Here is a 25,640-nt window from a genome sequence, read left to right on the forward strand (position 1 = left end):
AACCAAAGAATACTTATGGACGGACAGTAAAATAGTTCTAAGTTGGGTCCACTCTAATAAATTATTACCTCCCTTTATTGGGAGGAGAATAGATGCCATCAAAGAAAATAAGCAGTTGGAACTACGCTATGTAACACGGAAAGCTAATCCTGCTGACTGGCGACACGACCCGATTTATGGGAAAAGAAAGACGCTGTGGCTTAACGGCCCTGAATCCTAAGCCAAGGAAAAAGAAATGGCCAAGCCATCCGTATTGAGACTCGAGACCTGTCGTCGGGCAGGGGTCCTCGGATACAGTAAACTTAATGGAGATTAACGAGAAAATACCAGACAAGACATTTCGCGAAGAGAATATACCAGTAGATACTATGAAGAGCATTAAAGACCTGCAGAAAGAATATTTTCCACTAGAAAGCAAAGGAAAGAAAAACGAGTTAGCAATTAATTTGGAATTATTCAAAGACATAGACGGACTGTTGCGATGCAATGGCCGTATGAAACATGCAGAATGGTCTTTCGACAAACGTCATCCAATACTAATACCCAGAGACTGCACATTTACAAATGACCTCGGTCATGAAAACTCACAGAGAAAATTATCATATGAAAGCTACTACACGTTGAGCAGAGTAAGAGAAGTCATACTGGATTCCAAAGGGGAGAGTTACGTACAGCGACTATTAGCAAAATCCCAGAGTGTATCAAAGCATAGCGGAGGCCCTTTTAAGTTACCTCCAGCACCAGCATTACCTCCAGAGAGAGTAAATTACTCGTCACGTTTACTTATACAGGTGTTGACTACATGGGACCTCTTCTGATAAACAACGGAGATGGAAATAGCAAGAGATGGATCTGTCTTTTTACATGCTTAGTCGTGAGAGCGGTTCACCTCGAAGTCGTACGAGACCTTACGGCTGAAGAAGGTTTACTCGCGCTAAGAAGAATGATCTCTACGAGAGGAATACCATCATTAGTAACATCAGATAATGCTCAACATTTCAAGCTGATAGCAGAAATCATTTCAAGTCAATATTGCATTGACAAGAAGATAAGATGGAGGTAATAATACCCCTCTCCCCTTGGGCAGGTGGATTTTACGAACGTTTAATAGGTATTGTCAAAGAATTGCATGAAGAGGACGCTAGGAAAAACATGCTGAAAGATAATCAGCTCTCAACGATCGTTAAAGAGATTGAGGCCGTGGTTAACTCACGACCGCTCACTAGCGTGGATTCCGAACCCGACTATGTTTTGAAGCCTTCGGACTTTCTGACTGCAGGAAACAGTAATCACATTAGAAGAAGCCGAAAATGAGTCCGAACCACAAATTATGACCACAACGAAGACAGAATTAATAAAAGGCTGGAAACGAGCACTCATCATGCTAAAAGAATTTAAAGAAATGTTTTATAACCGTTACCTACTAAGTCTTCGCGAGAGATACGGACATCTGCCGCGAGAACCCGCGAATAACTTCGAAACTTACACCGAGTCCTGGTCAGATCGTACAGATCAAGGGCGACTCCAAGAATAGAAACGACTGGAAGGTAGGGAAGATTACAGAACTGATCCCGAGTGCTGACAGTCTATGTAGAGCAGCAATAGTACAAGTAGGGGACACTGAGTACACGCGTTCTATCGCACATCTCTACCCTCTCGAGATGAGGATGCTCCAGAGCCTATTGCGAACATCAGCAGTAAAGGAGGAACTCGTCCTTAGTGACACCTGATCACGACACGTAAATATAGAGAGTGTGGAGGAAATTCGCCCTCTGACACCTGATTTAAACAGCTGTAATACCTCAACCTCAAGTCATTGCCCTATGCCATTGACGATGGAAGATCACGTTAGTATACAAGATGAAGACGCAGAACATGCACCGACAGAACATGAAGATGAATCGCTACCTAATACAACTGAGATGAATGATATGGATGTGAACCAGAGGTCGAAACGAGCTGCAGCCACTAAAGCCATGGAGAGAATCAAGGAATGGACGCGAGACCTGACTGCGCTACTGCTTCACTCCAAAGCCTTGCCGCCGGGAGTGTCGCGACAGGCGCGAATCTCTAGGTGAGTGGCCCCGCTTTATTAGTTTTGGAGTGGCAACACTGAATATAAAAAGTGACTGCTGTCAGTCTATGGCATGGCGGCTAATAGCGTCAAATGTGAAATGTGTATGAAGTTCATTTGTGAAGTCATCAAGCAGCAACTGCAGTATCTCCATCCTCCCAAAGCTGAGTATACCTGAGTATTCCTATTTCTGCTGATCACCGGGTGTCGAGGCGCCTATGGTCTTTTCGGTGTATCACGTATTAATGTTTTTACTGTTGTTTGTACCAATCACACCCTGTGGGGCGCCAGCTCGGATGCATGCCACACACATGGTGTGGGATCCATCCTGACTGGTGTCTATCGTGGACTCTACCTACAGCTCCATCGGCAACCCAGGGGCATATCTCGCTGTCCACTACGGGACACGGGATCTGGGTTGATTTAGAATCTTGGCGTGCGCAGTGGACCAAGTACTGTTTTGCGAGCGGGCCCGGAGACGTCCGGTTAACCCCTCGCCCCTAGAGTGAGCCTGTATGTTTAGAGCAGTGTCGTAACCTTGTGACACGTGATTGAGTCTTGCCGTTCTGATACCAGCTATGTTTTACAGTTGACCGAGAAGTAGTGCACCGAGGAGCGCCACGGGTCTGACCGTGACACTCCGTGGCCGGAGGAGTGATCAGGGTTACTCATCTGGCCATAATTTATGCAGGAGGTGGAAGGAGATTACCAGCGGAGACACATCCAGTTATAATATAAGCGAAGCAGAACTATTGGGAGTTAGCAACCTACAAGAAAATGAATTCAGGTATGTTAAATATATGCTACATCGCGAAAGACGGAATATATCTCATAATAAGCAAGTCTTACCCACAATATGAAAATATAGAAAGTATAGAGATATATATATACAACAAATAATCAACCAATCTTTCGCGATAGTGCCTCTTGTCGTGGTCAACATATCCATAGAAAATTAGTGATTCCTGCACGCATCCACAAGTGTGCCGTAAAGTTGTATGGATTTTACTTACCGCACTTGTGCGGTAAAGTAACTTTTTAAATTGCCAAATTATGTCCAAACTATTGTTAAAAAAATAAGTCTAAAGAGTCGTTATAGTTAGGCTTTGAACAAATAAGAAAACGTTTGATGCAACCAACTGAATATTTACTGATAAGATAATACAGATTAATCGCGACAGAAAAGAGAACGTTAATTTTTTTTTTTCATGTAAACTCGTATTTTAATTCCGTCTAAAGTTATGAAAAAAAAGGAAATAAATTCTTGAGTCCAATTCGGACCGTGCGACGTCAAGCGCGCGCACTCGAAAGTTAACCAATGAGCTTCCAGTGCGCGCGCACGACGTAGCACGAACCAATCATGGTTACCCGTTCGCGCCTGTCATGAAACCCCGCCAAAGTAATGTCCATAAGTTCAGTCCGGTGAATTAATTTTTGATGAGTAAATTAAAATGAAGAGTTTAAATGATGAATTTATATCTGACTTTACGCCGCCTTACGTCCTTCACGAAGTACATATTGTCAGTGACAAACTCAACGCTGAACAAAATACGTGAACTATAATATACATAACTAAGTTAATAAACATCTTAAATTGATAGAATAATCTACTTCTACACACATGGATATTATAACATCTACCGGTATGTCTTATTCTTATTTATTTGCTTTTATCTATTAGAATTAGTGAACCAATTTTGATTAATTTACAGTTCCAAAGCTAAAAAATCTCAGATTTACGGTAACTTTTTGTTAACAGCTGGTAGATTAAATACATAATACATGTACTTGGTGATAATTAACTATTACACGGATTTATTCACGGGTTGCACTGATATTTAGCATTATAGGAGCGTGCAGGAGATAAGGACTAGCCAATATAAGTGTGGAAAATGTCAAGCAAAAAGGGCTAATAATTAATCATAAAAAATCACGATACTAAAACAAAGTCTCCTTTACCTATCATTAGTAGCTGTAGCTGTTCTAATCTTCTGAGTCAATGATCGTTATGAAAGATGGTTTAATAAAGTGTATACGTTAACGATTTTGGTTTGGCGTGCATATCGGTATGTATATCTACTGCCTGCTACTGTAGTAAAAGGAGTATGGCAAATAAATGATGTAGTCACTGCCTCGATTTTTTTCCTCGCTTAATGCATTGTAAATTACGTTTATATATAGTCTCTGAGCAAAGTACGGACGCATGGACAGACAGTGACCGGCTCAAAAAAGGAGCTTCACACGCTGCTTCAAATACGGAGACTGCATGGTTGGCAATTGACGTACTAAGCGCACTTTTATTGCATAAATACCGTGCTCAAAAAATACGCAAACGGTGCGGAATCGCAGTGACGTGCCGTAAACGTCAGGACTTTACCGCATGCAAAATGGTTACTGACGAAGTGTTTTTGTTTAGCTTATTTAATGAATATTAGTACGCTTTGCTTGTATTTTTTACTGTATTCTACAAATAAAGTTAATTTGAATTTTGAATTTGAATACTCTCCACCAAAATCGTGACGTTTACGGCACGACACAGCGATTCCGTACCGTCTGCGTATTTTGAGCAACGATATGGAGGGCATGCGATAAAATCGTGACGCTTATGGCTCGTTACTGTGATTCCGTACGGTTACCGTTTTTTTAATTTAAGCAGATCGGTGCGGTCGCTCATTCGCAAGACCGGCAGATTGCTGATTTGAGACCATTTCGTGACATGCATAACTGTATATATTTTTCTTTATTTTTATCCATTCTTCTCATGTTGTCACGAATAAACGTTTTCTCTTTTTTTTTCTTTCTTTACAGAATTCTAAAACTAAAAACAAGTGAACAAAAGCAAGGACTTTAATGCCTTTGGTCCCCAAGGCGACTTAAAAAAAAAAAGCCACTTGTACTGGTCCAGCGGGCGGCCCCGCTCCGCTCGACTGTACCTGCAGCTGGTGGTTGTGTTGCAGCAGTCCCTCGACCTGCGCCATCAGTTCCTGTAGCCGCGCGTCCAGCTGCCGGCTGAGCCACTTGTACTGGTCCAGCGGGCGGCCCCGCTCCGCTTGACTGTACCTGCAGCTGGTGGTTGTGTTGCAGCAGTCCCTCGACCTGCGCCATCAGTTCCTGTAGCCGCGCGTCCTGCTGTCGGATGAGCCACTTGTACTGGTCCAGCGGGCGGCCCCGCTCCGCTCGCCTGTACCTGCAGCTGGTGGTTGTGTTGCAGCAGTCCCTCGACCTGCGCCATCAGTTCCTGTAGCCGCGCGTCCTGCTGTCGGATGAGCCACTTGTACTGGTCCAGCGGGCGGCCCGCTCCGCTCGCCTGTACCTGCAGCTGGTGGTTGTGTTGCAGCAGTCCCTCGACCTGCGCCATCAGTTCCTGTAGCCGCGCGTCCTGCTGCCGGCTGAGCCACTTGTACTGGTCCAGCGGGCGGCCCCGCTCCGCTCGGCTGTACCTGCAGCTGGTGGTTGTGTTGCAGCAGTCCCTCGACCTGCGCCATCAGTTCCTGTAGCCGCGCGTCCTGCTGTCGGATGAGCCACTTGTACTGGTCCAGCGGGCGGCCCCGCTCCGCTCGCCTGTACCTGCAGCTGGTGGTTGTGTTGCAGCAGTCCCTCGACCTGCGCCATCAGTTCCTGTAGCCGCGCGTCCAGCTGCCGGCTGAGCCACTTGTACTGGTCCAGCGGGCGGCCCCGCTCCGCTCGCCTGTACCTGCAGCTGGTGGTTGTGTTGCAGCAGTCCCTCGACCTGCGCCATCAGTTCCTGTAGCCGCGCGTCCAGCTGTCGGATGAGCCACTTGTACTGGTCCAGCGGGCGGCCCCGCTCCGCTCGCCTGTACCTGCAGCTGGTGGTTGTGTTGCAGCAGTCCCTCGACCTGCGCCATCAGTTCCTGTAGCCGCGCGTCCAGCTGCCGGCTGAGCCACTTGTACTGGTCCAGCGGGCGGCCCCGCTCCGCTCGACTGTACCTGCAGCTGGTGGTTGTGTTGCAGCAGTCCCTCGACCTGCGCCATCAGTTCCTGTAGCCGCGCGTCCAGCTGTCGGATGAGCCACTTGTACTGGTCCAGCGGGCGGCCCCGCTCCGCTCGCCTGTACCTGCAGCTGGTGGTTGTGTTGCAGCAGTCCCTCGACCTGCGCCATCAGTTCCTGTAGCCGCGCGTCCAGCTGCCGGCTGAGCCACTTGTACTGGTCCAGCGGGCGGCCCCGCTCCGCTCGCCTGTACCTGCAGCTGGTGGTTGTGTTGCAGCAGTCCCTCGACCTGCGCCATCAGTTCCTGTAGCCGCGCGTCCAGCTGCCGGCTGAGCCACTTGTACTGGTCCAGCGGGCGGCCCCGCTCCGCTCGCCTGTACCTGCAGCTGGTGGTTGTGTTGCAGCAGTCCCTCGACCTGCGCCATCAGTTCCTGTAGCCGCGCGTCCAGCTGTCGGATGAGCCACTTGTACTGGTCCAGCGGGCGGCCCCGCTCCGCTCGCCTGTACCTGCAGCTGGTGGTTGTGTTGCAGCAGTCCCTCGACCTGCGCCATCAGTTCCTGTAGCCGCGCGTCCAGCTGCCGGCTGAGCCACTTGTACTGGTCCAGCGGGCGGCCCCGCTCCGCTCGACTGTACCTGCAGCTGGTGGTTGTGTTGCAGCAGTCCCTCGACCTGCGCCATCAGTTCCTGTAGCCGCGCGTCCAGCTGTCGGATGAGCCACTTGTACTGGTCCAGCGGGCGGCCCCGCTCCGCTCGCCTGTACCTGCAGCTGGTGGTTGTGTTGCAGCAGTCCCTCGACCTGCGCCATCAGTTCCTGTAGCCGCGCGTCCAGCTGCCGGCTGAGCCACTTGTACTGGTCCAGCGGGCGGCCCCGCTCCGCTCGCCTGTACCTGCAGCTGGTGGTTGTGTTGCAGCAGTCCCTCGACCTGCGCCATCAGTTCCTGTAGCCGCGCGTCCAGCTGCCGGATGAGGCATTTGTACTGGTCCAGCGGGCGGCCCCGCTCCGCTCGCCTGTACCTGCAGCTGGTGGTTGTGTTGCAGCAGTCCCTCGACCTGCGCCATCAGTTCCTGTAGCCGCGCGTCCAGCTGCCGGCTGAGCCACTTGTACTGGTCCAGCGGGCGGCCCCGCTCCGCTCGCCTGTACCTGCAGCTGGTGGTTGTGTTGCAGCAGTCCCTCGACCTGCGCCATCAGTTCCTGTAGCCGCGCGTCCAGCTGCCGGCTGAGCCACTTGTACTGGTCCAGCGGGCGGCCCCGCTCCGCTCGACTGTACCTGCAGCTGGTGGTTGTGTTGCAGCAGTCCCTCGACCTGCGCCATCAGTTCCTGTAGCCGCGCGTCCAGCTGCCGGCTGAGCCACTTGTACTGGTCCAGCGGGCGGCCCCGCTCCGCTCGACTGTACCTGCAGCTGGTGGTTGTGTTGCAGCAGTCCCTCGACCTGCGCCATCAGTTCCTGTAGCCGCGCGTCCAGCTGCCGGATGAGCCACTTGTACTGGTCCAGCGGGCGGCCCCGCTCCGCTCGCCTGTACCTGCAGCTGGTGGTTGTGTTGCAGCAGTCCCTCGACCTGCGCCATCAGTTCCTGTAGCCGCGCGTCCAGCTGCCGGCTGAGCCACTTGTACTGGTCCAGCGGGCGGCCCCGCTCCGCTCGCCTGTACCTGCAGCTGGTGGTTGTGTTGCAGCAGTCCCTCGACCTGCGCCATCAGTTCCTGTAGCCGCGCGTCCAGCTGCCGGCTGAGCCACTTGTACTGGTCCAGCGGGCGGCCCCGCTCCGCTCGCCTGTACCTGCAGCTGGTGGTTGTGTTGCAGCAGTCCCTCGACCTGCGCCATCAGTTCCTGTAGCCGCGCGTCCAGCTGCCGGATGAGCCACTTGTACTGGTCCAGCGGGCGGCCCCGCTCCGCTCGCCTGTACCTGCAGCTGGTGGTTGTGTTGCAGCAGTCCCTCGACCTGCGCCATCAGTTCCTGTAGCCGCGCGTCCAGCTGCCGGCTGAGCCACTTGTACTGGTCCAGCGGGCGGCCCCGCTCCGCTCGACTGTACCTGCAGCTGGTGGTTGTGTTGCAGCAGTCCCTCGACCTGCGCCATCAGTTCCTGTAGCCGCGCGTCCAGCTGCCGGATGAGGCATTTGTACTGGTCCAGCGGGCGGCCCCGCTCCGCTCGCCTGTACCTGCAGCTGGTGGTTGTGTTGCAGCAGTCCCTCGACCTGCGCCATCAGTTCCTGTAGCCGCGCGTCCAGCTGCCGGCTGAGCCACTTGTACTGGTCCAGCGGGCGGCCCCGCTCCGCTCGCCTGTACCTGCAGCTGGTGGTTGTGTTGCAGCAGTCCCTCGACCTGCGCCATCAGTTCCTGTAGCCGCGCGTCCAGCTGCCGGCTGAGCCACTTGTACTGGTCCAGCGGGCGGCCCCGCTCCGCTCGCCTGTACCTGCAGCTGGTGGTTGTGTTGCAGCAGTCCCTCGACCTGCGCCATCAGTTCCTGTAGCCGCGCGTCCAGCTGCCGGATGAGCCACTTGTACTGGTCCAGCGGGCGGCCCCGCTCCGCTCGCCTGTACCTGCAGCTGGTGGTTGTGTTGCAGCAGTCCCTCGACCTGCGCCATCAGTTCCTGTAGCCGCGCGTCCAGCTGCCGGCTGAGCCACTTGTACTGGTCCAGCGGGCGGCCCCGCTCCGCTCGCCTGTACCTGCAGCTGGTGGTTGTGTTGCAGCAGTCCCTCGACCTGCGCCATCAGTTCCTGTAGCCGCGCGTCCAGCTGCCGGATGAGCCACTTGTACTGGTCCAGCGGGCGGCCCCGCTCCGCTCGCCTGTACCTGCAGCTGGTGGTTGTGTTGCAGCAGTCCCTCGACCTGCGCCATCAGTTCCTGTAGCCGCGCGTCCAGCTGCCGGCTGAGCCACTTGTACTGGTCCAGCGGGCGGCCCCGCTCCGCTCGCCTGTACCTGCAGCTGGTGGTTGTGTTGCAGCAGTCCCTCGACCTGCGCCATCAGTTCCTGTAGCCGCGCGTCCAGCTGCCGGATGAGCCACTTGTACTGGTCCAGCGGGCGGCCCGCTCCGCTCGCCTGTACCTGCAGCTGGTGGTTGTGTTGCAGCAGTCCCTCGACCTGCGCCATCAGTTCCTGTAGCCGCGCGTCCAGCTGCCGGCTGAGCCACTTGTACTGGTCCAGCGGGCGGCCCCGCTCCGCTCGCCTGTACCTGCAGCTGGTGGTTGTGTTGCAGCAGTCCCTCGACCTGCGCCATCAGTTCCTGTAGCCGCGCGTCCAGCTGCCGGCTGAGCCACTTGTACTGGTCCAGCGGGCGGCCCCGCTCCGCTCGCCTGTACCTGCAGCTGGTGGTTGTGTTGCAGCAGTCCCTCGACCTGCGCCATCAGTTCCTGTAGCCGCGCGTCCAGCTGCCGGCTGAGCCACTTGTACTGGTCCAGCGGGCGGCCCCGCTCCGCTCGACTGTACCTGCAGCTGGTGGTTGTGTTGCAGCAGTCCCTCGACCTGCGCCATCAGTTCCTGTAGCCGCGCGTGCTGCCGGCTGAGCCACTTGTACTGGTCCAGCGGGCGGCCCCGCTCCGCTTGACTGTACCTGCAGCTGGTGGTTGTGTTGCAGCAGTCCCTCGACCTGCGCCATCAGTTCCTGTAGCCGCGCGTCCTGCTGCCGGCTGAGCCACTTGTACTGGTCCAGCGGGCGGCCCCGCTCCGCTTGACTGTACCTGCAGCTGGTGGTTGTGTTGCAGCAGTCCCTCGACCTGCGCCATCAGTTCCTGTAGCCGCGCGTCCTGCTGCCGGATGAGGCATTTGTACTGGTCCAGCGTGGCGTCGGGCGACGCGCGCTCAGAGTTCTGTTCTTGAACGCCGTTCTCCTGCTCACTGTTAGGCTTTGGGTGACCACGCCTGGGGGAAGACACACGTGCTATTATAATTATTTAAGAAAGAAAAAAAGTTAGAAATATTTCAGGATCGCTACACTCAACAACAATGTCGCATACAAATTCCATTATTGTCGAGTCTCAAACTTTTTAAAAAGTTAAAACAATTTTGCAAAATCTGGCGTGCGATTTGGAGAGAACGGTGCGAGGCAAATCTCACGACATCTCACCAAGAGGGGAAGGGGGTCTCGTCAAAATCCCCCCACTTAATTAATGGACACCTCCTAAGTAATCAAATACTTGTTGTTAGCCAACCTTGCTTTACATTATATTCTTTCGAAGGGGGGATGCTATGTAAGGGGGTGGCTTATGCCTATGGCCAACAGTGACTCACTCTCGAGCACTTTGAACAGCTTGCAGAACTCGTAGTCGATGAGTATCTCGGAAGCCATCTTGACCCTGAGCTGGGGATGTTTGGCCGCCTTGTTGTACAACTCGTGCTTGGTCACTTCGCTGAGCTTGGCGCTGAAAGTCTCGAAGCCTATCCTCTTTAGTAGCAGCTGTTTCATAGAGTCCTGAAAAAGAGAAGCCTGTAAGGTTTCTGCACTCAGACACGTGGTGGGTATCGAGCTAGATGACATTGAAAGAAAGAAATACAGAAGCATAAACAGAAAGACAGAAATATTGAAACTTTTTTACTATAAAATAACAACTTCGTAAGGCCCAACGTTCGCAATCTCAATTTAGGACATACATCAATAGTAGATTGATAAACAAGGGTTGTAAGTGATCAATTACACCCAAGATATTTAGGCGCACGAGCGAGCAAAGCGAGCGAGGGTGCTTATAGTTCGCGGGTGTAATTGATCATTTACACTCGAGTTGAACACTACTTTTCATCACAAATGCGAGGAAATAAAGAAAAACCGTTATAAATGTATACGCAATTTGTAACAGAGCGGAAGAAAATTTATCGCGCCAAACCGTCTTTTGTTTTTTTTATGGCCTCGCGCTCTTTGGCTTTGGCACATTCAGCCAGCACTGGCCAGCAGCATTATGCCAGCATGGAGGTTTGGAGGTAAGTATTACGCATTACAATCTCCTTGTTTACCAGTTCGTGAATACAAAGGAGCACCATTCGATTTTTAAATTTACTTACATCCCTAAAGATGTAAATCGAATTTACAACACGGATTTCAAGATGCAACAGATTTCAGGGCTTAAATGATGAAAAGCTAATTTTAACTTCAATAATTGACATTATGTTATAACAAAATCAATATCCTGTTTTGTCATTGAAATATTAATTGCATTAAAATCTGACCCGCGATTGTCGTTGCTTCATCATCATCATATCAGCCATAGGACGTCCACTGTTGGACATAGGCCTCCCCCATAGACCTCCAGTTGCCTCGGTTGGAAGCGGCCTGCATCCACCGTGAACCCGCGACTTTAACCCAGGTCACCCGTCCGTCCATCTTGTTGGTGGACGGACGTCCTACGCTGCGCTTGTTACTTCATCATCATCATCATGTCAGCCGAAAGACGTCCACTGCTGGACATAGGCCTCCCCCAAGGCTCTCCACTCAGACCGGTCTTGTGCTTTCCGCATCCACCGCGATCCCGCGATCTTAACCAGGTCGTCGCTCCATCTTGTTGGAGGCCTACCGACAGCTCGTCTCCCGGTCCGCGGACGCCATTCGAGAACCTTTTGACCCCATCGGCCATCAGTCCTGCGAGCAATGTGCCCCGCCCACTGCCACTTCAGTTTCGCAATTCTTCGAGCTATGTCGGTAACCTTAGTTCTACTGCGGATATCATCATTTCTGATTCTATCCCGCAGAGAAACCCCGAGCATAGACCTCTCCATAGCCCTTTGAGTGACTTTGAGCTTCCTCACGAGACCCATCTTTAGCCCTTGCTTGTTACTTCATCATCATCATCCCAGCCTATATACGTCCCACTGCTGGGCACAGGCCTCCTCTCTGTGAAGTTCCCAATCCGCTTGTTACTTACCTTGGAATAATTCTCGACACTGTCATCATTGAAGTGTATACAAATAGCGAGCAGGAACGCCGACAGTCCTTGCAGGAGATACTCGTTTTCATCGTGATCGTTGGAACAGGTCTGGTTGACGAGGTAGCCCACGCCTCCTGGCACGCGGAGGAACGCGCTCACGGCCGCCGGGCAGTGGCTCGTCCACTGGGACAGCAGCATCAGGAGAGCCACCTGGAAGGAGGACGGGTATTTAATTATTATTTCATATAGCTTTTATAGTGTTCCAGCTGGGCAGAGCCCTAGACCTCCACAACTCCCAAATTTAGAGATAAATAAAAATGTAATAAAAATGTATGTAACTGTATGTAATAAAATGTATTATTTCGGAAAACGCAGGTTATAATTTGCGTACTCAACAATAAAATAAAATAAAATAAATCCAATCAGCACAAATAAGTACATAACAGACATAAATATTAAATACATTTTCAATGATAAATAATTAATTAAAGCATTTAAAATTTTAAATAATAATAAAATAAATATAAATAATATGAAATAAAAAATTGAAGTATGGTAATAATAAAAAAACTTCAATGGGGCCCATAACCTTTTCAACGACAAGCCCAGCTCAAAATCAAAACTTATTTTGCAAATACGGTATTTGACTGTTTTTAATTTATTTTATAAATTAAACGTTAACAATGCATATTATCAAAGAGAAAAAAAGTAAGCTTCCTTTACATGACAAACTTATTAGTTTGAAATTCAAGATTAGACAGAGAAAGATATATGTATTTGTATGTGCCGTCAGATGCAAGTAGTGTCATATCGACTGCATAGATAAGTACGTTTTAGAAAGAGACAGATATTAATTTTTGGGTTCCGACCCAAAGGGTGCCAACCCTATTACTGAGACTCCGCTGTCTGTCTGTCCGTCCGTCTGTCACAGGGCTTTATCTCTTGAGTCGCAATAGTTAGACATTGAAATAATCACAGATGTATTACTGTGCCGCTATAACAAAATTCTAAAAATATAATAAAATAAATATTTAAGGGGGGCTCCGGTACCGGTACAACGAACGTGATTGTTTTGCCGTTTTTTGCTTGATATTAATAACGGCAACAGGTAAACGCTTGAAATATTCACAGAATCTTTAGTTGTATAATCACTTTAAAAATAAATAATTAAATTAAAATAAAATAATATTTAAGGGGGGCTCCCATACAACAAACTTGATTTTTTGCCGTTTTTGCTAATGTCTAATGTTGTATAGATAATGGTACGGAACCCTTCGTGCGCGAGTCCGACTCGCACTTGGCCGGTTTTTCTCTTCGCTAAACATTGTCTGTATATCTGTCGCCGGCAACATTACCTTGGGCTGCAGCTTGGTGGTCTGTTGCAGCGTGACCGTACACTGGTGCAGCAGCGACACGGGCGCGCTGCCGATGTTAGTCGCGAGCAACACTCGCAGCAACAGTCCCTTCTGTCGCCGGCAACATTACCTTGGGCTGCAGCTTGGTGGTCTGTTGCAGCGTGACCGTACACTGGTGCAGCAGCGACACGGGCGCGCTGCCGATGTTAGTCGCGAGCAACACTCGCAGCAACAGTCCCTTCTGTCGCCGGCAACATTACCTTGGGCTGCAGCTTGGTGGTCTGTTGCAGCGTGACCGTACACTGGTGCAGCAGCGACACGGGCGCGCTGCCGATGTTAGTCGCGAGCAACACTCGCAGCAACAGTTCCTTCTGTCGCCGGCAACATTACCTTGGGCTGCAGCTTGGTGGTCTGTTGCAGCGTGACCGTACACTGGTGCAGCAGCGACACGGGCGCGCTGCCGATGTTAGTCGCGAGCAACACTCGCAGCAACAGTCCCTTCTGTCGCCGGCAACATTACCTTGGGCTGCAGCTTGGTGGTCTGTTGCAGCGTGACCGTACACTGGTGCAGCAGCGACACGGGCGCGCTGCCGATGTTAGTCGCGAGCAACACTCGCAGCAACAGTTCCTTCTGTCGCCGGCAACATTACCTTGGGCTGCAGCTTGGTGGTCTGTTGCAGCGTGACCGTACACTGGTGCAGCAGCGACACGGGCGCGCTGCCGATGTTAGTCGCCAGCAACACTCGCAGCAACAGTTCCTTCTGTCGCCGGCAACATTACCTTGGGCTGCAGCTTGGTGGTCTGTTGCAGCGTGACCGTACACTGGTGCAGCAGCGACACGGGCGCGCTGCCGATGTTAGTCGCGAGCAACACTCGCAGCAACAGTTCCTTCTGTCGCCGGCAACATTACCTTGGGCTGCAGCTTGGTGGTCTGTTGCAGCGTGACCGTACACTGGTGCAGCAGCGACACGGGCGCGCTGCCGATGTTAGTCGCCAGCAACACTCGCAGCAACAGTTCCTTCTGGCCGGGGTTGTCAATTAACGCATGCATCAGCGCTACGGCCGCGAACCAATTCGAGAGCACGTCGGACGAGAAAAGGCCTGTAGAGTAAATGATACTTACATTATATCTGTCAAAAAACTGGTCAAGTGGGGAGAGATTTTTCTCGCGGGATAGGAAATGGGATTTCATCGTAAATTTTATACCTGTGCGGGCAAAGGACGAAGACCCTATAGTAAGGTCGTGTATAGATCATTTTAAGCAACGTAACCGCTCATCCACTTCTGCTGGGCCCGGTTTCTCAAAGCATAATTAGTCTAATAATATTAATGTTCTGTCTTATTTTATCATACAGTTTATGTATGTATGTATGTAAACTCTTTATTGCACATAAAAATAAAAATACAAATACACAGAGAGGAGAACAAAGGCGAGCTTATCCCTAAAAAGGGATCTCTTCCAGCTAACCTAGTTTATAAGACAAAACACTAATATTATTAGACATTTAGACGTAGTAGTTAGCTTTGAGAAACAAGGCCCTGTTGGCCGTACGTATATAATAGTATAGACCAGTTTTTGCCCCCTTGTGGCCGCTGGAGGCCTAGAGGGGGGGGGAGGTAAAGAGCCCAGAAAAAAATCTTTAACTTTGTGCCTTCATTAGGCGAGACTACGTTATTGAGGTTTTTAAGGTGAAAAAAAATGGACGGCGCTACAAAATAACTGATTTTCAAAGTGGGCGTTAGACGAAATAAGTTTGGGAACCTCTGGTATAGACGTACCCCCGCAAAGTAGCTGCCCGCTAGTGAGGCTGGAGACGTCAGAGGAGGACGGCAATAGCGTCTGCACCAGGCTCGCCTGCGACATCTCGTTGTGGTACAGGAAGCATTGGAAGCAGTACAGGACCGCGCATCTGTAGATACAACCAATTGTAAGTGCGATGTGTCAAGAGCCGTAGGTAAGGTCGCCCCACAGTACATAGTCATGTACTGGTTTAGTTAGTAGGTATCTATTTATACATGGCGTAAAAACACTGTATAATAATTCAAATTAAGGCTACAAATTACCTACAGTTCCATTTTTTTTAAATCCAAATAAAAAAAAATGTTTTAACTGATAATACAAACTGAAACATAGATGCACAGAAAAACCCAGGTCCTCAGCATTCCGTGCTGCGTGCTATACCGCTACACCACCACTGGACACAAATTTCTCCTATGCACATATCTCAGCTTGTTTGTTTCTTATTTAGTCACTTAAGCAGCAGTATGGTATAGGAGAAATTTGTGTCTGTACTCCTGTCCAGTAGTGGTGTAGCACGGAATGCTGAGGACCTGGGTTCGATTCCCAGCGCTGGTCTCTTTTTCTGGTTTTTCTGTGCATCTATGTTTCAGTTTGTATTTTCGATATGGATTTTACGGGATGACCGTAAAAGTAACAAAATTTGGAGTTGAAATAAAAAATACAAAAAGACTCCAAAAACCAATCTTAATTGAAATGCTCGATTAACTAAACCTTACCTTAAAGAGAACGGTTGTTTCTCATTGACCATAGACATGAGGAGCACGACGATAGCCGGCCGGGGCGGATTGGACGGCGCCATCACATTCCCCAAGAAGTCCTGATTGTTCACTTCCCCCCTCACCACCTCCCCCACAGTATTAATAGTCTCCGTCAAAATATCCGCGGGCACTCCACTCGCCATTAAAATATTGCACAGAGCATCCAACAACCCAACGTTCTTCATTATCTTTTGGCAATTAGATATAATTTGTACAGCATTGCTCGGAGACACTAAAGTTCTCACTATCTGTAACATACAATGCACGTTGGAAACCTTCTGTGGTGACCAGCCATAGTCTTCTGCTTCATCAGGTGTATTAAACATAGGCAGCATCTTCTGTATGTAGCTGCCTTCTTTAAAAAAGTTGATATTGCTGCTGTTATTCTTCAACAGATTCAACATGAGTAATAAACAGTCTTCTACAATGATACCACCATCGGAGTAACCTTCTGTGGATACAATTTCGAACAATCTATCAAAGGCGTTTTCGAATGCTACTATCTTTTGTATATTAGCATTGCCACGAGTAAGTTTAATGAGAAGCAACAAAGTCTCATTTCTGATTACTTCTCTCGGGTCACCGAGTAAGTCCATCATTTTGGATACACCCATAGGTTTTACTAGTATGATTTCTTGTATATCTTTAGGTCTGTTAGTCAGTAGAGACGTAAGTAACTGGACAGCGGAGAGCCGAACTCTGAAATCGAATTCATCCAGTAGATCTAAGACTAGTTGGATGTTGTGATGGTCTTTGATGAACATTTCTGTGAACTGCTCCCCGATGTTCATGGGGACGTGAGGGTTGTCTTCTTCCTCCTCAAACTGTGTGGGGAACATGACATTGTTGAGGGTGTCGAGAGCATAGTTGATTGTCTCGTTGTCAGCTCTGTCAAGCTCCAAAACCTGTAAGAAAAATTTAGTGGTTTGAGAGACAAATCAGTGACATAGAGGTAGATCATCATCATCATCAGAGACAAATCAGACAACAGGGGGAGCCACTACAAAATTCGAAAATCGAAGTTCGTATTGTACCACCCCTCTCACTCTCGTATTAAATATTATTAGCGTCAGCGGGACAGCAAGATTCGAAGTTCGAATTTTGCACCTCTTATTAGACAAAACGGGCTCTGGATTAAATAAGAGACAGAGTGGATAGCGCACTTCCGATATTGCGGCCATAAGTTGCGGCTGCATCTCAGTGCTGTTTAGCTGGTGCGCGAGATTTCCTCGGCGGCCCCAATACAGGCTTCAGGCGCCTCTTTAGGTCGCCCCACCGCGCCCTACCCTGACACCGCTACTGCTGGATCTAGTACAGCGGGTAAAATTTACGTCATTATAAAATATTAGAAAAAAAAAGATTCAAAAAAAAATTGCACGTGATTTAATTAGAAAATTTCCGCGACCCATTTTAATACCAGTCGCGACCCGAGGTTTAGAAACGCTGATCTAGTAGATCAGCAGGGCTACTAAGAAATTCGAAAATCGAAGTTTTTGCCGTTCGGGTCCCTCTGACACTTATACTATTTAATATGAGAGCGAGAGGGACGGTATGATTCCAACCAGGGCTTGTTAACGTTACCAAATTCACACTATAAGTAACGTTAAATAACGGTAAAAATCATAAAAATACCTAGTACCGGTATTAAAATTTAACGTTAATTGATAACTTAACATTATTTAACGTTACCTAATTACCGTTATTTTTACCGGTAAATTTACTTTACATTGTAGGGCTTGTTAACGTTACCCAATTCACATTATTATAACGATACCGAAGTAACACTATCGGTAATTTTTGCTATGCTACCGAGTGTTGCCAATTTAGCGCGTGCATACTCGCTCGATAAATGAGGATAATCTGCCATTTAACGTTACCCAAACTTACCGGTAAATAGTAATATAAATACCGTTAAAATGATTTAACGATACTTTTGAATTAACGTTAATTTAATGAATAGCTGATAACGTTACCATTTTTTATACCGGTAAAAAGTTGTATAAGTAACGGTAAATCGTTTAACGTTAATTATCATTTAACGTTAAATCAGTTTGACAGTTGGTAACGTTACCACTTTTTAACGGTATTTAAAGCCCTGATTCCAACTTCGATTTTCGAACTTCGAAGACCCATGTCTACATTCTACAACGGACCTGTTTGAGCGTGTCCATGCCGTGTGCGCCGACGTCGACGCGGTACTTGCGCGACATGGCTTTAAGCGCGCGGCACGCATCCCGCCGGTCCTCCAGCAGAGTAGAGTTGTTCACGCGGTCCACCAGACGCTCCACCTGCATCATATATGTATTTAACAATACAATCATCATCGTATTAGCCATAGAACGTCCACTGTTGGACGTAGGCGCTCATAAAAAAACAAATACAATAACTAAGTAATTTATTGAATAGGGAATAACTTTGCAGAGGGCCATATAAATGATCCATAACAATTACTGTGCTCACCAGCAACCTTACAATAGCAATGTCTATGCAACAAATTCATGATAATGCTTATTAGTGACATACCCACTTAAATATTATTCTATTTGATTGTCTACTTAGTATATTATTTGTAAATTGAGATTTCATAAACAGAAATTTTTAACTGTGATAAATTATATACAGGTTTCATAATAATACATATTATAATAGTATAATAATTCATTGGATTCGAGTAGCTTAGTAACTCATGCATAATTGTGTTAGTAAGAATTTATTGGCTAAGTGTTAGTTACAAATAATTAATATACTTATATAAGACTAACAAACTTAAATTGAAAATACAAACTGAAATACAGATGCACAGAAAAAACAGAAAAATAAGACCATCACTGGGAATCGAACCCAGGTCCTCGGTAATCCGTACCGCGTGCTATACCGCTACACCACTGATGACCGTAAAAGTAAAAATTTGGAATTGAAATAAAAAATACAAAAAGATTCCAAAAAACCAATCTTAATTTGATTGCTTAGAAACGATATCTCTTGTCCGGGTGAGCGGTTAGTTCCAAAGGAATGCCGAAAAAGTTTGAGGGCTTACGGCATAGATGTCGCTAGCGTCGCTGCTTAAGTGACTAAGTAAGAAACACAAGCTGAGATATGAGGTGCATAGGGAAATTCGTGTCGGTACCGTTGACCATCAGTGGTGTAGCGGTATAGCACGCGGTACGGATTACCGAGGACCTGGGTTCGATTCCCAGTGATGGTCTTATTTTTCTGTTTTTTCTGTGCATCTATATTTCAGTTTGTATTTTCAATTTCGGTTTTACGGGATGACCGTAAAAGTAAAAATTTGGAATTGAAATAAAAATACAAAAAGATTCCAAAAACCAATCTTACTAACAAAACTCTTATTAATCATAAAAAAAAACATATTTTTCACATGTTGTATAGACCAAATATATTATGGATCTAATGCATTTTTATTTTTTATTTTTATAACATCCTTTGTACCAACCATATGTTCTGTGAATAAACATTCATTTCATTTCATTTCATTCCAAATGTGTGTTCATGCAGCTCCTCCACCTCCACACTCTAAGAACACACACAAATCACACAAACCCAACTATCACCATCACCACTCTGACGCGTTTCGAACTCAACCAGAGTTAATGCTAAGAGCAACACAACCAGTTGTGTTGCTCTAAGGAGGAACTCTTTTGAGTAGCTGCTGATAATGACGCTATACTTATGTGTATTTATGTGACAACAGATGATAGAGGAAATAACATTCTTATCATATTCAAGTCTATATGTCATTAAAGTGACAGTCACAAAGATTTGTGACCTCGATTGAATATTTACTGTTTATTATCATAGTCTAATGCTGCTGCCAACCTCTATTGGTGAACATGCCATGTTTTACCCGACTGCCTGAAAGGGAGTTATGATTTTTGTGTATATGTATCTGGTTGAATTCTAACTATAACAGCCATTAGAGATTATTGATGTGTGTCATTCATTCGCATTCCTGGCCTCTCACCCACACACACATATTAAATTAAGAATAAAACAAAAATCTCTACACAACCCATGCTAAATAATCTACAAAAAGTTGGTAAACCCTCGACTTTGTCACTTCAAAATTCAATATCTCAATAACAGCTAAACCAATCTTTATGAAACAGGTCTAATAAACATCTTCTAGATAACCTGATTTCAAATAAAAAACCCGTTTAAGAGCTACGGTGCTACAGACAGACACACATAGCGGTCAAACTTATTACACAATAAAAACAATATAAAATTATTTTTAAACTCAAAAAGCAAAAATTTTTAGTATAACAAAACCCTTGTTTCAGCTAAACATGAATGAAAAAAATGGTTTGCTGCAGTTAACACCTCATTCTAGGCTTTTAAGCAGTTATTAGCCAAGAGAAGAACAGTATAAAAATAATTAATTCTAACACAGGCTTGCATCAGCAGGAAATAACAGGCAAAAAGCATGTTTGCTTTTAATTAATACTTAAATTTATTTAAAAACAATGTTAACTAACCTTGTACAATTATGAGTTTACATACATAAAAAAGAACTAACCTAAGATAGCTTAACTAACTGTAACAATGAAAATTATAAAAAGAATACCCCATCTAAAAGATCTGCCTTTGGATCGGTCTTTAATTAATGTAAAATACTGAAAGTAAGGATTGCTAGCTCATCTTTTACAATCCATGTAAAGAAATATAAGATAATTTACTAAAGCATTTAAATGTTTATTTAATTAAACATAGTAACCCTAATTACTTTAAAACTTAACTTGCCATGCTATTTATTACAGACAGAACTTTAAAATTCTTAAAACAAATAATGTGGAACCAGAACTATATCACACGCATTATCGCATTCAAACTATGAGAGTTGTGTCACAACTAAATTTGCCATCGTAGTGAACTTCCGTTGACAATATTTGAAGGTCCCAGGCCTAAATATAACATCTAGAACATTTTATTAGTCAAATTCCATCTAATAATCGTTCTAAATATCTTACCGTCTCTGCTCCAGAGGGTGTGTGGCCGGGTTCTGGAGCCCCCAGCACGGTTTTTAAGCCGCTCTTCAGAAAATCCATCGCGGTCAACTTTTAAGGATCTATAAATAACATTCACAAATCTTAATAATACAAAACTAAGACATAAAATACCGAAATATGTAATCGAATTAACCCAAATAATCGACACGTCAAGGGATTTGACAACTGACAATTGATAAGAAACGCGTAGCGCGTCAAAAAGAACGCGAAATTGCAATAACCAAACGCAATTTTGGGTGCGTTCAAAATGTTCTAAGCTTCTTGTCACGGTGACATTAAAATTTGACGCCTGCAGGGCTACTATAAAATTCAAAAATCGAAGTTCGAATCGTACCGTCCCTCTCACACTCGTATGAAATAATGTAAACGTCGGCGAGATGGTAAATACAAACTTCGATTTTCAAATTTCGTAGTAGCCCTGCTGTTTGTTTTCGTATCGTAGTACCTACCACTACTATTTTCATTGAATTGTCTACTGTAAAATCAATTACGTTTACGTCCTCAAAGGGTTTGAAATACGATAATGGCCACAGACTTAAACGCCAGTTTCAACGAGCAGTTTATGAACATAAACACCAAATTAAAAAAGTAAGTAATATACACTGCAACAGCACATTGAACACTTTGTATCACAATTCAGTTCCAATAACAATAGGAAGTATTTACAGGCGGTTCTTAAGAAAACCAAATGTGTCTGAAGCTACCAACGAGTTTCTAGCTCTGGCTATACAGTGCGAGTATTCTGAGCAGCCAACTTTCGCTGGACATTCGTACATTGGGGCTGCTAAGTGTGAAGCCTCTGTTGGTAATTTCCTAGGAGAAGCAGAACATCTAGTGGCTGCAGGGAGACAGTTTATGAAGGCCGAGAAGAAACTGAGCTCTCTAAAGTTTTGTAGTCCTGACAGGGAGAATTTAGAGGTAAGCTGCAAGTTTTTTTTCTATCTTGTGTTACTGACAAGCAAATCCCCGCTTACTATTTACCTAGTCTAGTCAGTAAATTAGCCGCTGCTGACATTGCAAGCAACCCTTATAGTTCTTAACAGAGACTTAGGTTTGATTTTTAATTCCAGGCTGCAATAGGCTGTTTCATCCAAGCTTTGCACAAGTACCCAGACAACTCATCAATCCGCCTGTCCATACTGACAGAGGTAGCAAACCACCTAGTGGAGCTCAACCTCAAATGTGAAGCAGTGTCATATTATGAACAAGCACTTGAATTGGTAGAGGAGAGTAATATGAAAATAATGTTCATGAGGAACTACATTAATCTTCTCATTGAATGTGGTAAGTATTTTGTAGCAATTTTTCAGTTAAAGAACAATTAAATAAAGACACATTTAAATAAACTCACTTTTTTCAGTTGAAATCTACTTTACTGCAATAGTTAATAATTTTTAATAGTATTAATTTTTCAATGTCATAAATTATGAACCTTTTACACTTTTTTACTGAGCTTAATAAATTAGGATACTTAATTATGTAATTGTTACAAGTAATATTAAATTCCTTTTTTAAGTTTTGATTTATTTGATGGTAAAATTGATAATGTTTGTCATGAGCACCATACTGTTACAGATAATTGTGACACTGCCCTTGAGAAAGCCAATGAATTAATTGACTCCAAACCAAATCTGCCAGAAGACATTTTAGCTGAGTGAGTATTAATTATTACTTATTACCCTATTGCTAATGAGTAATAATAATAATAAAAGCATAGGCTCCTACTATATGGGCCTCAAAGTATACTTGACAAAAGTTCATTATATGATTAGAATTGTATTTACAGAGTGCAGCTCAGCAGAGTGCTGCTGTCGTTGTATGTGGAACCATCTGATGAAGTTAACACTGAGTCGTTGAAGCAACTGCTCACTGATATACTGAATGATGTTGACAGTGAAGGTCAGTTTTTTGACACTATATTTGACACTAGAGTGCATATTTCTAGAGTATTTCTCACCTCATTTTTTAGTTTCAATCTTTCTTTTCACATTTTTCACTTCCTTTCCCCGAGACTACATCCAAAAAGGCAAATGGCTAGTAATATATATAAAACTTTATGAAAACCGTGTAAAACATCTATGAAACATAAAACATCATAAGCATACAGTCAAAGAAACTGGATCGCATACCAGGGTAAAACCTTTGTGCTTCTGATGTCATATTGATATTGTATACATCCAAAGAAATCATAGAGAAATTGACTGTGAAAAGGTGCCACCCTGGTACACGATTCGGTTATTCAGTTTCTTCATCAGTACATCCAAAGGGACAGACGGCGGAACGGGATTTGTTTTACATTATGTAAAGATTATAATCTTCTGTTTTCAGCGATTCCATTCAACGCGGATTTACGTCTGAAACTCCAATCGACAATTATATCGTGCGCGACCAATGATACACACTCGCTCGTAAAGGTATGGTTACTAATAAATAGGTAAATTAGGTAATATAGGTAATATAGGTAAACTAATAAATGACTAAACTGTTGAAATGCATTTTTTAAACAAAAAAATGACAAAATTAAATGGTTCTACTCACAATTATCTTTGTAAAAAAATAAAGTCTTTTTAGTGGCCCTTCTTTTGTTGAGGCCCCGTGGCTGTAACTTCCCTGATACTCCCCTAAGGCTGCGTTTCCACCAGAGATGTCCGAGGAATGTGTTTATCATTAACCAATAAAAACGCTTTATTTACCTATCCTCCAGCGGCGTCTTTAGCCCATGTAGCGCCCGTGTGCAATTATTACTTTAGCGCCATCTAGGAAGCGCGCGGTCAAAATGGAATAGGTACAAAGTGCCGCGGCCGGCGCCCCTAACACCGCTGCGCCCGTGTGCAACGCACACCCTGCACTATAGGTAAAGACGCCTCTGATCCTCGCTCCGCCGAGCTGTTTCTGTCAGATATGCGTTGAGTGAGGACAGGTAAATCAAGCGTTTGTATAAGTTTATGGCAAACACATTCTTCGCAACACATACTCGCCCTGTGGACCTATGAAACAAAATTTGATTTCAAATGTAAAAAGACGTTTGCTTGGTTGGATTAGTAATAAAAATATTTTATTCTGTCGCAGGTATCTTCAGAGTTGAAGCATCATCTTAGCACGCGCCAGACCGGTTTACTAGAGTCTCTTCTTCAAGCCAAGAGAGAACATTTAGCTTGAAGACAAATCCAACATTAGGGTTAAGACTAACACAATGTTATAAGTAATTAATTACTTGAAACGTTTTTGTGTGAATGTGTATGTCATCGCGAGAATACGGTATTTGACTATTTTGTATATGTTTTATAAATTAAAACTACACAATGCCTGTTATCGAATAGAAAAACAATTTTTAAGCTACCTTTACAAATAACAAAGTTATAAAGGTTTGAAATTCAAGATTAGACAGAGAAAGACATACTGGCATGTGACGTCACACACCAGTACCGCCATACTTGCTGCATAGAGAAAAGCGTTTGAGAAAGAGACAGGTATATAGATTTTTCAAAAAATCACTATAAACCCAATTCTCAACCGATTTAAATTTACTCTTCGCTAAACACTATCTGTATATCTATATTTTCATAATAATATTAAGATATGGCAAAATCAGTTGTCAAATACCGTATTGAGCATAGAGTAACAAATGGTTTTTTTTTATGAGAGGGAGGCAAACAAGCAAGCGGGTCATTTGATGGGAAATGATCACCACTGCCCATGAGTACCAAGGAGAGTCATTCCATGTAGGAGAAGAACTAGCTTGGGCTGAATACTTAGGTAACTTATTTGATGCTCTTGTGATAGATTACTAAGGATGAAAATAATAAGTGCAAATGCAATTTGATTAAGTACTTCTGTTCGATTTCATTATAATGCAATTCAACAATAGGAAATAAAGAAAACATTTATTTGTGACAACAATGAGAAGAATGGATAAAAAAAAGAAAAAAAAATAGTTATGCATGCACAGACTCGATATAGGTCTGTGTATGCATGCCACAGCCGTGGTGGCCTAGTGGTTTGACCTATCGCCTCTCAAGCAGAGGGTCGTGGGTTCGAACCCCGGCTCGCACCTCTGAGTTTTTCGAAATTCATGCGCGGAATTACATTTGAAATTTACCACGAGCTTTGCGGTGAAGGAAAACATCGTGAGGAACCTGCACAAACCTGCGAAGCGATTCAATGGTGCGTGCGAAGTTCCCAATCCGCACTGGGCCCGCATGGGAACTATGGCCCAAGCCCTCTTGTTCTGAGAGGAGGCCTGTGCCCAGCAGTGGGACGTATATAGGCTGGGATGATGATGATGATGCATGCCACAAAATGGTCCCAAATCAGCTATCTGCCGGTCTAACAAATGGCAATACAATACACAATTAATGGGCATAGGCTTATTTTATTGACATGTTACTTTATTTTACCTAAGTTACACAAGTGTATTGTTATTTATTATATTAAAATAAGTAAATGCATAGTGGAATGTTTTTAACTTCTTTCCCAGCGAAGATGCTTGCTTTGATCTAGCTATTGCCCGCGACTCCGTTTTTGCAAGATTCCAGAATGAAAACTATATGTTCTTCCCAGTGTGATCTTCATACAAAATTTCATCTAAATTGGTTGAGTAGTTTAAGCGTGAAGAGAAAACAAACTAACAGCTAACTAACTTTCGCATTTATAATATTACTAAGAATGGTATAGAAAAGTTAAGCTCGTAAAACTTTAAAGGTTAAAAAAAATTACTAAGTTTAAATCGAAGGAAAATCTTTCCTTTTGAATATTATTAAATTGGATTTATGTGGAATTCGATACTAAGATGCGTACTATTTTTTAACATGAACGCGGACAAA

At 45.2% G+C, this 25,640-nt stretch overlaps 2 protein-coding genes across 2 annotated transcripts; one reads left to right on the top strand and one right to left on the bottom strand.

Annotated features, from left to right (window-relative positions):
• Nucleotides 1-6,701: 6,701 nt before the first annotated feature.
• LOC141445133 (general vesicular transport factor p115-like) lies at nt 6,702-20,974 on the bottom strand. The gene is made up of 13 exons (XM_074110917.1): nt 20,779-20,974; nt 17,944-18,078; nt 15,749-16,695; nt 15,011-15,141; nt 14,142-14,332; nt 11,874-12,086; nt 10,229-10,432; nt 9,697-9,860; nt 8,944-9,196; nt 8,436-8,504; nt 8,055-8,123; nt 7,420-7,488; nt 6,702-6,980 (listed from the first exon to the last, which is right to left on the bottom strand). Exons 1-13 carry the CDS (start codon nt 20,854-20,856, stop codon nt 6,702-6,704), a joined length of 2,802 nt encoding a protein of 933 aa, XP_073967018.1. The 5' UTR covers nt 20,857-20,974.
• Nucleotides 20,975-21,233: 259 nt separating this feature from the next.
• Nucleotides 21,234-24,588, top strand: LOC141445131 (40-kDa huntingtin-associated protein-like). Its single transcript, XM_074110915.1, has 7 exons — nt 21,234-21,405; nt 21,486-21,735; nt 21,888-22,101; nt 22,393-22,471; nt 22,604-22,716; nt 23,146-23,231; nt 23,887-24,588. The coding sequence occupies exons 1-7, from the start codon at nt 21,341-21,343 to the stop codon at nt 23,974-23,976; spliced, it is 897 nt and encodes a 298-aa protein (XP_073967016.1). The 5' UTR covers nt 21,234-21,340; the 3' UTR covers nt 23,977-24,588.
• The last annotated feature ends 1,052 nt before the right edge of the window (nt 24,589-25,640 follow it).

The sequence above is a fragment of the Choristoneura fumiferana genome, unplaced genomic scaffold (assembly GCF_025370935.1).
Source record: "Choristoneura fumiferana unplaced genomic scaffold, NRCan_CFum_1 Sck3bRy_369;HRSCAF=857_pilon, whole genome shotgun sequence".
Lineage (NCBI taxonomy): Eukaryota > Metazoa > Arthropoda > Insecta > Lepidoptera > Tortricidae > Choristoneura > Choristoneura fumiferana.